Here is a 13,443-nt window from a genome sequence, read left to right as displayed (position 1 = left end):
CCGTCGGACAGCCCACCAAAGCACCTAGCAGAGAGACCCCAGCGAGTCACGCTCCAAGCAGGAACAACTTTAATGGGCGCAGGTCTGGTGTGCGGGTGCGCTCGTTAAACTTCTACACCATCCAAAAATAGGCATTCAACAAAATAATAAAAAAAAAAAATATTATTTCAGCTGCTAGAGGATGTCGCGGGGGCAGAATTATTGTCTCCACTGTCTTCACTTCTCGGTGACCACCAGCAAGGGCTGAAGATGGAGCCTCTCCCACCCAGCATCCCCAGCCTCGGAGCACAGAAGGGGACGTCCGGAGGCACCGGGGACCCTGTCCCTGCCCCTTCCATTTTCTGCAGCCCCCGCTGCCCAGGTGAGCATCCCTCCCTCCTGCCCCAAGGATGCTAAGCCGAGGGATGCGCCGCTGCCCGGCGGGATGCGGTGGGTGGGAAAATTGGGGAGGGGGCCAGCAGAGGCGAGGGGCGGCTGGCCCTGCTGCAGGTCCCTGGGCTCCTGGCAGCCCTACGAGGGGGATGCGTTAGCAAAGCGGACGGCGTTGGTCCTTCCCACGGCCATCCTCCGTGCGGGGAGCCCCAGCACAGTGTGGCACAGCCATTGTGGGGTTCAGCCAAAGTGGCTCTGGCTGCCGTTGGGCTGCAGTTTGACGCTGTCGGAGCTGCTCTGCGAGTCAGGGGACTTTCTGGCCTGCAGCACCATGGTCCAGTACCAGAGGAAGATGAGGAAACCTGGGAGAGAAGAAGGGTGGGTGAACTTCCTCAAGGGACCAGGAACAGCCAAGGGTGAGGCAGCCAGCCTGCCAGGGATGGCTTCTCTCGGACCCCATCAGCACCCCATCAATAACCCGTGAAAGCCCCAGTGCCCTTCAGAGGAGCCCAGCGTCCCAGGCTCACCTTGGAGGGAGTTGACAATGGTGAAGATGTAGAGGGAGACAAGGCGGAAGACGCCAGAGGTGAAGGAGAAGAAGACCAGGGCCCAGGGGATGCCCAGCAGGATGCTCAACCCAAAAAGGGCGAGGACGTGCTTGAGCTTGTGGCCCTTCTTGTTCTGCCGGAGGATCTCCCGGACCATGGCCCCCAGCATGACTGAGTTAAAGAGGAACACCAGGCTGAAGAAACCCAGGTTCACAATGTTGTGGATCAGGGGACTTGTGATCCAGCATCTGAGGGGAGGAGAAAGGGCAGAGGGTTACGCTGTGTCATCCCACAGGGACATGAGTTGGAGGGGTTGGGGGAAGCAGGACAGTGTGGTGCAAACCCAGCACCCAGCTCAGCTAAACAGGGAGGGGAGATGCCCCACCACCACCCCACACAAAGCCCTAGAAAGGCCACAGATGGGCTAAAGAAAGCCTGTAGGACATGGTGAAGCTTTAGCCAGTTGACTTTATCTAAGAGCAGGGACCTGGCAACCCATTTCCCATGACTTACATGGTTGCGTTGGTGGATTTACCACCAACAGATTCATAGACAGGAATGGAGAAGGGGCCGTAGTTTGTCCAGCTAGCCAGGAAGATCAGCATCACGCAGAAGAAGGGGAGTCCTGGGTGGCAAGAACAGAGTGAAGTGGCCACCCTAGTCCCATGCCCTTGGTCCTTCTGGAAGGATTTGTTGCCCCTTTCTCCCCATATAGAGTACAAACCAACCTCCTCCTTCCCAAGGGGGAACTGAGGATGGAGCGTGCAACAAAGACTCTTGGGGTAAGCCCTGGCCCAGGATCGAGCTGTGCTGCACTGACCGCAGCCAGAGGTTTCCCAGGGTTGTGGAATTTTAGGCCACAAAAGATCATGAGATCTTCCTACCGCGGCCTTCTGCCCAAAGCACAGCAGAGACGCGTGGGTGCTTAGTGCATCAAGCCCATCTCTCTGTGCTGTCCTGGATGTTTCTTTCAGAAAGAGAGCACCCCATTACTATTTAAAGACCCGGAGCAGTGGCTCTCACATGCCTCCCTTGCTAGGTGACCCCCAGGGTGACCCACCCTTGCTCTAGCACCAGCTTCTGCTCTCAGCCACTGAGGCTCCTTCTCCACCGAGTCTCTTGACAGAGAGACCCCTCCGCTCTCCAACATCTGCTCCCCCACAGCTATGTCTCCAGCCCCATCCAGGCACCGTATACCGTGAGAAAGACCTACCCAGGTGCCCCTCCACCCTGTTGCCCTTGCCTTCAGGGTGTCTCTCCTTCCCCCATGCTCACCCCAGCCCATCAGGCAGAGCTTGAGGAGGAAGTGGTCATGGTAGGCGTTGAAGACTTCGATCACAAGCCGGTAGAGGTTGTAGCCCTCGATGCCCATCCAGGTGAGGCAACTCAGGAGGGAGAAGTGCAGGAACAGCCCCCCGGCTCTGCAGACTGCCTCGCTGCTGCTGGAAGCCAAGTGCTCGGAGATGAGGAAGGTGACGTCCAGGAGGAAGATGGCGCCCAGCAGGTTCATGTGGATGTGCATGCTTGTGATCTGGTCTCGCTGCTTGCTTCTGGAGAAGCAAGGGGAAGGAGACCTCACCACTGTGCCTGGCCAGCATCCGCGGTGTCCCACAATACCCCACAGCTCTGCACGGGGCAACTCGCCCCCACCAGAAAGAGCCAGGAGACACTCTGGTGGTGTCAGGGGCTGAGAGCCTAACCCCACAGGTAGGACCACCCATTACACACACAAATTCAGGTCCCTGCAGGTGACCCCGCATTTCAGGTCTAGGCCACTGTGGGGTAGGGAGCAACATCATTTCAGCTCTGAATCATCCACGTAAGATTGATGACATGACTCAAGAGAAGACACTCATGCTCTCCACTGAATCATTGAAAAGTCATTGAAAAGATCTTTGCAGGCTTCTGCTTGCCAGATCCATAACAGCAACCAAGCTGATTTTTCAAAATCATTGAAAACAGATGGTGGTTTTGAGTGCCTTGTGGGAGATCTGACCAAGAAGGTGGTTTCTGTGGAGAACTCCTCTTCAAGCATTGGTCCTTCACCATGCTTCTAGCCAGGCCACAAACTGCATTTGGAGAGCTTGTGCCCACCCAGGTGCCCACCCATTGCACAGGCAATGGACACAACGCAAACAGGGAGTGTGAGGTGACCTGTCAGACCATACCTGAAGTAGAGGAAGAAGATGGTGCAAATGGATGCCAAAGCTGAGATCAGGCAGCCAATGTAGGTTATGATACTCAGGTAATCCCTGTGGATGTAGGTGATCTCCGGGGAGGATACCTGAGGAGAAGGAAGAACAAGACGTGGTGAGGAAGAACAGGCGGTAGCAAAGATGTAGGGAGCTGTGGAAAGGTGCGACCCACCATCAGCACGGCAAAGTAGGTGAGGTGGTTGCATCTGCAGTCTGTCTGGCTGGGCCCTGCCGCTGTTGTACAACCATAGCTGTCCCATCTCCCAGAGCTGCCTGCGCAAGAGAAAGGGAGAGCTTCTGGTGAGCAGCAGGAGCATCTGCTTCGGGTTTATGGATCTGCAGGGCAAGGTGCCCATGGCAGGGGGAAAAAGGACAAAAGTGGGGGTCCTAGCTTGTCCCATGCCAAGCACACACACTCAGATAGCACCCTCAGCATCAGGACCAATCCCTAGGAAAGGACAAAGCTCTTAGGTTAGCTATGGAGGACAAAAACCTGACATCAACCCCATGGGAAAGGTTTATGGAGCTGGAGCGAGGAAGGGAGGTGCAGAGCAACTTGCACCCCTACCAGCAGGTCTGTGGTACCCTGCAAAAGGAGCAAAGGCAGTGCCCGGCTTCACACCCAAGTGCAGGAGCACTCACCAGTGATGTCCTCCTGCCAGAAGACACACAGCGGGGTCACGTTCCTCTGCAATGAGAAAACCACAAGCCATGATCAGGATGTAGCTGTGGGTTTGTTGCCCGGCCAAGACATTTGATAAGGGAGAACATGGGGCAGGAGGTGAGATGGTCCCTGGAGACAAACCATGCCGTATCATGGCAGCGGGCTCCAGGCGGAGACCATTCTCTTGGAAGCTCAGAGCAGATGCTTCCTCCCAGGTCCCTTTTTTCAAAGAAGGGGTTCAGCTTTGAGCAGGTGCCTGCCAGGGCCACGAATGAGCCAAGGGACTGTTAACTCAAAGTGGGCCCCAGCCCTGGACACTGGAGATGCAAAGCAGCACCTCCTGGACAGGAGCAGGCAGCACCACCACCAGTGCACAGGGTGAAGCCGTGATTGTGATACAGCCCCAGAAGATGTAGTAGACCCTGCACAGGCATGGACCTGCCGGATGGTAACCACTCTCTAAGCTGGCAAGGCCTGAGCCCTCCTTGTCCCTCCATTCCTGGTGGGACCAGGTTCGATGAGGCTGTTTCCCCACCTACCGGCAGCTGGTTGTGGAATAAAGTGAGGACAACTGGGTCGGAGAGATTTGCCACCACTGTGTCCACCAGGGAGATGCCGACCACCTTGTCACCCAGGACGTGGCTGCTGTTTTCATCCTGTGGGAGAAGAGGAGGCGATGGCATCATGGGAAAGGATTGCTGCTGGGTATGAAGCAGGTGAGTCCCCAAGAAAGAGGTCCCATGCCTCTTTCCCTGTCAAGCTTCTAGCTCATCTTCGAAGCATCTTCTCCAAGTGAGCACCAGCATCCTGGTCTGGGCAGCATCCCTGCTGCCGTGTACTACTGGAGCCCCTGGCACAGCGAGGACATCCCACCATGCCATGTGCATGGGCATTACCTGGAACATGGTCTGGCTGTTGATGTCCATGACGAGCACCCTGTGCTCCACCACATCCTCTCTCTCCTCTGCCATCAGGAACAGGCTGCTTGGCAGGTCCACTGTGAATCCATGGACCTCTCCACCCTCCTGCAAGGACAGACTCGTCAGGAGAGAGGCTGGGAGAAGATGCTGGTGGACCAAGACCACCAGGGCAGGCTGCCCAGGACCCACCTCTCTTTGGGAAGCAAAGGCCAGGTGCTGAGGAGCCTGAGTGGGCTGCACCCTCAGGACGGTTGCATGCACAGTGGCCTTCCCGAACGTCTGGTTCTGCCCTTCAAGCTCCACCTTGGCCAGCGTCTTCTCCAGCTCCCCCAGTTTGCTGTTGGGGAAGGGGTGCAGTGAGCAGGACATAGCGGGCACTGCACAGGCGGGAACAGCACAAGATGGGAACTCACCGCCGAAGCATCTGCTGCTCCGTGGCTCCCGCTGCCAGCACCGGGGCCTGGGCGATGAGGCTGTCCAAGGTGGTGAGCTGCTCCTCCACGTCTTGCTCACAGATGGACATGCTCTCTGGAGAGGCTGATGGGCACATGAAAGGAAATGCTGTGAGATGCATGGGCAGAGCCAGCTTCCCCCTGCCCCAAACCAACCGGGCACAGCCCTGGTGGAAGCAGAAAGCAGAGAGCTTCAAGGTGGCCCCAAGCCCAGGGAGCTGATGGAGACCCCAACCCAGAGGGCTTCTCCTGCTTCCTGGAGTGCAGCTCCCACCAAGGCTATCGGGACTAGGCTGGCTGAGGCTAGCTAGGTGTCTAGCAGTGCAGACCCCTGCAAAGTCCACGATTCCAAGGGGCAAACTACTTGAAAATCTCCATCTTCATCTGTAGGGATCCTGGGTAACGGGCCTACCTCTAGGCTGCTTCAAGCAAACCTATGTCCCCTTCCATCACCATTCAGCTGTGTCTTCACATCATCGTGCTATACCATATACTGGGACACCACCAATACTCTGCTGATGGCTAGAAGGAGCTGGGGATGAAACAAACCCTATTTCATTAAAATAATTGCCTCTACAAGGGAAGAAGTATTCAGATGCACTGTCAAGGGAGGTGTTCTTCCCGCCCTTTGAGATGTAGGACACGTTGAAGATGGAGGCACTGGTTCTTTCACTCTTCTGACGCTCCTTCCCCCGGGTGATGCTGCTGGATGGGTCCCCACCCAGGAGGAAACTCTGCTTCCCATATGCCAGCCTCAGGGTCCTGTTGGCCTTGAACCAGTAGACGCAGAAGCGGTACCTGCCCAAAGTGGGGGGCAAGCTGTACTTGTAGTAAGAGTTTCTCCTGTTTGGCAAAAAGGGCCTTTTTATTATCAGTGCCTGGGCCGTGTTCTCGATGGAGATGGTGGCAGGGCCATGCTCGTAGATGACGGAGCTATTCTGGGTCTGGTTTCGGTCACCGCAGAAGCGGAAGTCCTCTTCCTGGCGGCTGCTGGCTCCCACCCCTGCATTGCACAAACGCACGGAGACGCCGGTTCAGCCGGAGGGGTGGCCACCCCTGACAAACACCGCACCCCCGTGGTAGCCATCGTGCATGGCACACCAGGCTCTCTGCCCCAGGCATCCCAACCCCATCCTGGATGGGCTGTGTGATGTCAGCCACCTCCCCGATGTCCCTATGACTATGCTGGGAAGCTTTCCCGGAGAGCCGAGGCTCCTGGGGCGGCAGGACTTCCCATCTCTTGGTGCCACCTTCTGCTAGGTGCCACCACCCACATCAGCAGAGACCGACAGAGGGGCTCTCCATCTCCAGAAGGGATGGATGGAGATCATCTCCTTCCTGTGAAAAAGACCCATCCTGCCCTGGAGATGCCCATGGGCATGTCAGCCCATGAGACATTTCACCTCTGTGGAAGCCATGGCTGCAAACACCCCTTGGTGCCCCCCAGCCAATTTTTGGGGGCTTCCAACTACGTCCAGCAGCCCAAACCTGGTCCACCAACCTGGGATAAGATGTGGCTAGGGACAGCCTACCTTGGAGGGGGGAGAGAAGGAGCAGAAGGAGGACCTTCATCCCGGGCTTTGACTTAGCCTCCGAGGAGAAAACAGAGCCTGGAAGGGTACAAAAGAAAGGGGCCACATGAGGTATCAGCCATACCATGGGGTCAGGGGACGGAGAACAAAGGTGGGATATGAGCTGGTGTCACGGTCAGCTCTCCGGTGCGTCTGCCAGCAGGAGGAGGGAGACAGGAGCAGCGGGCATCCTGCCTGGCTGTGGGATGGAAGGATGAGGGAGGCCGGCAGCTGGGTCCCCCGGGCTCTCGGCAAGGGGAGGGTGCCCCACCGCCCCGGTACAGGCGCCAACTGCCAACGACTGAGCTCGGGAGGGGTCCCCTCTTCCGCTCCCAGCTTCACATCTCGGTTTGGGCCTTGGCTTGTTATCACAAGCGATAGGAACAGAAGGAAACAGCGGTTTCCTAATTCGCCAGCCCTGAAATTATTTTCTCGGGTGCTTTCAGCTCCTGCAGATTAGCTGGGGAGCCAAACTGCTGCAAACCGCTCCATCATTTCAGCCCGGAAGAAACGGGCTCTCCCGTGTTCGTGCTGGCGATGCCGATGCAGCAACCGCGGCTGCCAAAACCCCAAAACCACCAGCCAGGCAACGTCCTCTGCATCCCTTTTCCCCATCCCTTCATCCTGCACTCCGCTCCACCACCCTTTTCTTTGTCTTTATATGCAGCCGGGGCTCCGGTGACCTGCACCCAGGCCAGCGCCGAGCACCCCGGGGTGCTGTCGCACCCACGTGCTCCACCTGGCCGCAGCCTTCGCACCCGCAGCCCTTCCCATCGCGCTTTCTGCCTCACCCATGCCACGAACTGCATCTCCGGCGCTGCTGGGGTGCACCGAGCTTCGCCTCCTCCCAGGAGGAGCTCTCCCAGGCACCCAAGAGTCATCAGATGGGAAGGCAGGAGGGAAAACCACTTGCTTGAAAACTCAGCATCGCTGTTAGGAGGTTTCTCCCACCAGCACAGATTTCTCCCGGGGGTTTCTCTGACCAGCACGGACCCAGGTCACATCCTGCGCTGGTGCATCACCATGGGCACAGACTGCTTGCCGTCCCTCCCCGTCTGCTTCTTGCAGCCGTTATCACCGGAAGACGGGGGCTTTGGGTTGTTAAATAACCAGCTGCCATGGGGTGTAATTGAGGGTGGTGCTAACGAGGTTCCCCGGTGTGGGCTGAGAAGGTACGGGCACAGGCACGACTTGGCAGCAGTTACTGGATGCGGACAGGGCTGGCATCCCGGTGCCTTGCCGCACGCTTGGGAATCATGCCCATGTATCCGAAAAGCACAGATCTGGGGTGGCAAAATGCCGGTGGGGATGGGAATCACCTGGATTGCTTAGGCAACGAAGCAGCATGCAAATGCCAACTGCGGTGTGATGGCACAGTGCTGACGTGCCGGGAAAGTATCCCCTCTGGATGGGGAATGATGAATCCCAATGACGCTTCAGTCCATCCCGCTGCGCTGGCTCTGTTGGTATTTCATTGGGGTGGTCGGAGGACAAAATCAGCCCCTTTCAGCCGTTACTCAACCGGGACCAGAAATCCCTGCGGGGCTGTGGGTGGGGGAGCTGGTATTTCCCCTCCAAGCCCTATATGGTCCCGCTCGCCCCGACGCCAATTGCTGTTTCCTGAGCCGAACAATAGCGAGAGAAAATCCCCCGAAAATGGTTTCACAGCGGGAAAACAAGGTTCCCATCCATGCCAGCGATAAGCAGCGCTGGAGGGAGCCGGATGAGCCGGAGCCCACACTGGGACTGGATCCTGCCCCGTCATCTTCCCATCCCTGAATGGCAGTGGGGATGCACAGCATCACCACCCATGGGTACCCGGCGATGCCGCACGTCCCCACTGCCATCGGGGCATCTCCCCGGTGTCACTCATCTTCAAAAGCCCCACACTATGACAGTGATCAAGCAGACACCCCCTTCGGCATCAACCCTACCTGCTCCCCATCATCCCCAAGGCAGGATTACCCGATGCCCCAGCTGGAGCCTGGGGGGCTGAGCTCCCCTGAGAACAATAACACATAGAGAAACTCCTGGTTTGGCCCCAAAATCAGCCACGTGATGTGAAAAGAGGTGGCGGGCACACCGCCGGGGTTACACCATCTGGAATAGGCTCCCTCACCCTCGGCACGGGGGGAGGCTCAACCCCAGGCATCACACTGCATCCTCCCTTCACCATTCAAAGAACACGCTGGTCTCAGGAAGAAAAGCCAAGGAATAATATCGCAGCCTCTAAACCTGGAGGCAAATAGGGAAAAAAAAAAAAAACTGAAAAAAAAACCCACCCACAAAAAAAATAGCATGGTGTCTACTACCACCTTACTGCTCTCTGTGTGACTTGGCAGTGGGTATTTAAGCTTTTGGAGGTGGCACATGGCTTTTGGATGTGATCTTTTTCCCAAGGAGAAGGGAAGATGCTCTGACGCCTCAAACAAACACCGGAAACGGGGAGATCCAGGGGCTTTTATCTCTGTTTTCCTTCCAGGTCTGTTAGAAAAATACGCAGACGGTCTGTTCCTTGAGATGCTAACGAGCATGCAGCTCGTCACCCACAGCCCGTTACCCAGGCAAGGACTCGGGAACCACATGAGGAAACTGAGGCACGGAGAGGCAAGCCAAGACAGGCTCCCCAAGACGCAGAACAGCTTTGCACGACCAGTCTCCATCACAGGGACAGCAGACGATGTGCCATGGAGCTGGAGCTGCCCAGGGAGGTGGGCACCATGGCAGGGACACCCCCGCAGCGGGGATACCCCAGTGTCTGTCACCCCAGCTGCTTCACAAAGTGTCCTTGTCTTTGGTCAGTGGCCTGTGCGCGCAGTGGCCAGCCCTCACGTTATTCACGGCATCGGCATGTGAGCCTTTCCCGTCACCGGTGGGCGGCAGGGTCCGACCCGGCGTGTTTGTTAATGCCCAAGGAGCTGAGCGGCAGCTGTGCCGCGCCGGCAGCCCGGCTGTGCCAAGCCTGTGCCGCGGGATCGGCTTTTGCCGGGCCGTGGCGTTGCACCCAACACCCAGCACCCGCCAGCCGAGCTTTGCCAACAGGACAAAACCAGACCTGATAAAGATTCCCGTGGGAGCGGCACAGCTCCCCGCCAGACCCATCCTTCGCCAGCCGCTGGCAACCATCCCTTCCCCAGCAGGCGTGGGGAGAGCCAGGGGGGAGGCTGGCGCAGGCAGACCGCCGGCGGCTGAGGCTCTCGACGTGGAGGTTTTGCTCAAAGCGGTGTCTTAACGTTCAAAGAATTAAAAGAAAATTTCCATTTCCTAAAAAAACACCACAGGCAGAAATATCGCGGCCAACTCAACCAGCGCTTCCTCCGGCGCCTGGGCAACCCGGCACCCGGCTCGGTGGCATGCAGAGCCTGCGGCTTGGGCAGGGCTGCAAACCGCCTGCGAAGGACCAGGTACGCCTGCGGCGAACGGAGGGCCGCCGTGAAACGGGGACCGAGCGGTGCAGGTTGTCCTCCCTCACATCACCGGCCTCGGGGAGGTACCCACAGCCGTCCTTACGGCGCGCTCCCACCGCTCAGCCTCCTTCGGGAGCAACCCCTTGGCCCCCTCTTGGGGGTCAGTTTGTACCTTCCCTCCACCCAAATCACCCTCTGGGTTTTAAACGGCTTCCAAAATATCACTGTCCCCCTCCCAGGTCTTGTCCCACTCCGTGCGAGCAGGGTCCCCGTCGCCTGCCTGTGCCATGGGTGCCACGGAAGGGAGTTACGGGGCGGCGCAGAGCAGCCCAGGCCCACCCCAAATCAGGCTCCCAGGCATTTGGCATGGGAAGCAGCCGACCTGGAGCCCGGCAAGAGTGAACCCGGTCCCGGCAGGCTTTTCCAGCTGCAGAAAAGCCGAGCACAGCCGGGATGACGGCTGCAGCACCCGAGGAGCCAGGTAAGAGGGCACGGGCTGCCCCGGATCCCTTGCCAAACCCCAGCTGTCGGCGAGCTGATGGGAAAGGAGTTGGCGGATTAGAGTCCTCCCCCAAAAAACAGGCTGCTGCCCAGCTGGTACCACCGGCCGCCGGCCCGCCGGTCTGCAAAGCCCGCAGGTCCCTCCGACAGCCACGGGTGCCACCAGAAGGCGCGGGGACGGCCAGCCCCGGGAGTCCCGGTCCCTGCAGCACGCAGTTGCTTGCAAACCTGTTGCTCTGCGAATAGCAGCCCCCAAGCCGCAGGATTAAGAGCTGGACTGCAACCAAGTATGCAGCATTTTTAGGCCTTGGCTTAATTCACATGGGAGCTGCAAACCCAGCGAAGGGCACGGCAAAACCCCCTGTGGCTGTGGTCCTGGGCTTAAAGGATTTGCCCCCCCCCCCTCCTCCCCGGCATCTCCAAAACACTCCTGGCTCCCCGCTGGCGGTGGAGCTCGGAGGGGGCTTACTGCAGCCCTCAGACCGTGAAACGAGCTTTGGCTGCCTTCCCTCCTTCAACAGCCATCGGGACTTGCTGCCAGGAGGTTATTCCAGGAGACTTCACTTCAATTCTCCGGCTGGCCTCACTGGGTTTTGCCGGTCCCTCCGGAGGGGCAGTTCAGGCAGCTTGCAGGCAGGGAGCAGCCGGAGCATCCCGCATCCCACAGCGGCGTGCCAGGACCGGCAGCGGCAAGCTGAGATGTTGCAGGAGGAATCCCCCCCAACAGGCATTTTAGGGTAGGGAGATCACCCTGTCGAGACACGTCGTTGGACCCACAGGGATGCTGGGCGGAGGAGGAATGGGGCGTGCTGGTGGGTCCCCTGGGGTGGGAAGCGGTGGCCACACACAGGACCCGGTGGTGGGGGTTTGGTGGGGCTCGGCTGTGCCGCCGGGAGCAGCTGGTCCCAGGAGGTTTCGTGACCCCATGGTTTGGGAATTCAGCCTGGCTCCGGGGCAGGGGTGAGGGGTGGTGGGGCGGGCAAGGGTGAGCCCCATTTAGGAGGGATGGAGGCTCCACCAGACAACTCACACCTTGGCCATGAGCAGGTACCCCCCGGCCCCGCTGGGACGAAGGCATCGCACCCACCGCTCAGGTGCGGGGAGACAAAATGTCCCCAATACCTACCAGAGCAGTGGGTATCCCAAATCCCCCCATGGAGCACCCCTTCGCTCCAGCCAGCCAGCCCGCTCCCTGCCCCGACAGCCAACCGAGCACCCAGTGGCACCAGTCCCAGCCACGCAGAGCCCCAGTTGCCCTCCCAGTCCTGCTGGGACTCCAAGGCGGGTGTGTGGGGGGGTGCGTGTCAAATGCCCACACCCCACTCACCCCCCCGCACCCAGTGGGTGCCTCCTGCCCCCCCCCCCCCGGCCAGCATCCCCTCCCAGCATCCCCAGTTAGAGCGTGCCAGGCAGCGCCCCTCACCGTAGCCTTTGGGACCCCGAAAGCTGAGGGCCCTTGGGAGCCCCCCGGCTGAGCCGCCGCCCCCCTACCTGGGAGCGGGGGGGTCCGGGCGCGCTGTCCCGTCTCGGCTCGGCTCCGGCTGCGCTCGCCGCGGTGCAGCGGGACTAACGGCTCCGCCTCCCCCCCCCCCCCTCCAGTCCCACACCCCACCCCCGCCTCCCCCGGGTGACTCAACGGGGCGGGACCGGCACCGGTCGCGCTTCACCGACCCCTCCGAGACCCTCCGGGGTGGCCACGGGGCCACCACCAAAATTCCGGTCACGGCACCTGCCCGCTTCTGCCCGGCACAGCCCGGCTCGGCTCAGCCTGGGGGCACCGGGGGGGGCTGCATCGCCACCGCCACCGGGACGGGCTGGGGACAGCGGGGCTGGGGACGGCGGGGGGGGAGGGGGGGTGTCCCTGTCGCGCCGCCCTTGAGGCTGCGGGCTGGCGGGCAGCCAGAGGAGGGGAGGGAGGTGGGCAGGCTGCACGCCTGGCTGCCAACGGGATTAAAAAAAAAAAAAAAAACAATTAATGGGAAAACAACCGGGACGGAGTGTCCCTGTGACCCTTGTACCGGCTCCCCGCAGGAAACGAAGTGGGCGAGATCCCCAGCAGATGGGGAGAGGGGGGTCCCCTGTATCCCCCCCGCTATGGCACATCCCTGGGGGAGGTGGGCTGGGATGCGATGGTGGGGGCAGAGCCTGGATGCGCCCCCCCTCCCCATCTCCCACCACCCATCCCTCCCAAGGCTGGAGATGGGCGCTCTGCCCCTCGCCCTCCGCACCCGCTGGCAGCTGAAGGCGGGAGCGCGGTGGCACCCGTGGGCCAAAGCGGTTGCCAAAGCGGTGCCCTCATCCAGCCGTGCCGGTCCTTTGTGCGCCCTGAAAAGCAGCCAGGCCGGAGAAAACCGGGGCCGTCGGGAGCCGGAGGGAGGAGGGGAGCGCTCCGGGAAGTGCGTTGGGTAAATAGTTGCTTTTGCAGATATTTTCAACGGTTTGAATGAGACTTTTCTTTCTGCTGGGGGAAGGGTGGAAACAACCTCCTGCTCCGGCGGGGAACGCGATGGAGATAAAAGGCGGCCGTGGTGCCAGAGGTCTAATGGCGGCGTCTGGGATCCCCTGGGCCAGGGGACACCAAACACGTTCGCATCGCCCCCCCGGCTCGGTTTAACTTCCAGCTCCAAGCCCCGAATTTTTCCAGCTCCCATGGGAAGAGGTTCCCGTGGGAAGCGGCTCACGCGGCCGGACCGTGGCTAACGCGACCGCCTTTGAAGCCCAACCGTCCCCACGCCGCGGGAAGGAGGGCTGGCTCCGAAACACGTGCCGATGGCAGCCGGAGCCGCGGCAGCATCGCGGCGAGCCAAGCCTCC

General features: G+C 59.9%; 1 protein-coding gene across 1 annotated transcript; it reads right to left on the bottom strand.

Moving 5' to 3' along the window:
- Window positions 1-52: 52 nt before the first annotated feature.
- ADGRG1 (adhesion G protein-coupled receptor G1) lies at window positions 53-12,169 on the bottom strand. Its single transcript, XM_082489453.1, has 14 exons — window positions 12,122-12,169; window positions 6,684-6,761; window positions 5,723-6,154; window positions 5,113-5,236; window positions 4,889-5,036; window positions 4,676-4,804; window positions 4,319-4,435; window positions 3,758-3,803; window positions 3,288-3,388; window positions 3,089-3,204; window positions 2,196-2,470; window positions 1,434-1,545; window positions 900-1,168; window positions 53-734 (listed from the first exon to the last, which is right to left on the bottom strand). The coding sequence occupies exons 2-14, from the start codon at window positions 6,721-6,723 to the stop codon at window positions 613-615; spliced, it is 2,031 nt and encodes a 676-aa protein (XP_082345579.1). The 5' UTR covers window positions 6,724-6,761; window positions 12,122-12,169; the 3' UTR covers window positions 53-612.
- Window positions 12,170-13,443: the final 1,274 nt, after the last annotated feature.

This window comes from Vanellus vanellus (assembly GCF_965231255.1).
Source record: "Vanellus vanellus genome assembly, chromosome: 12".
Taxonomy (NCBI): Eukaryota; Metazoa; Chordata; class Aves; order Charadriiformes; family Charadriidae; genus Vanellus; species Vanellus vanellus.
The sequence above is the reverse complement of the archived record's forward strand: the minus strand, read 5'-3'. Positions and strand labels throughout refer to the sequence as shown.

Excerpts from the sequence above, each read along its gene's own strand:
- ADGRG1 (XM_082489453.1), bottom strand. The coding sequence starts at position 6,723 with ATGAAGGTCCTCCTTCTGCTCCTTCTCTCCCCCCTCCAAG. Across the intron at positions 5,037-5,112 it reads GAGCAGCAGATGCTTCGGCG|CAAACTGGGGGAGCTGGAGA; the intron begins GTGAGTTCCCAT and ends CTTCCCCAACAG. Across the intron at positions 735-899 it reads CATTGTCAACTCCCTCCAAG|GTTTCCTCATCTTCCTCTGG; the intron begins GTGAGCCTGGGA and ends CTTCTCTCCCAG.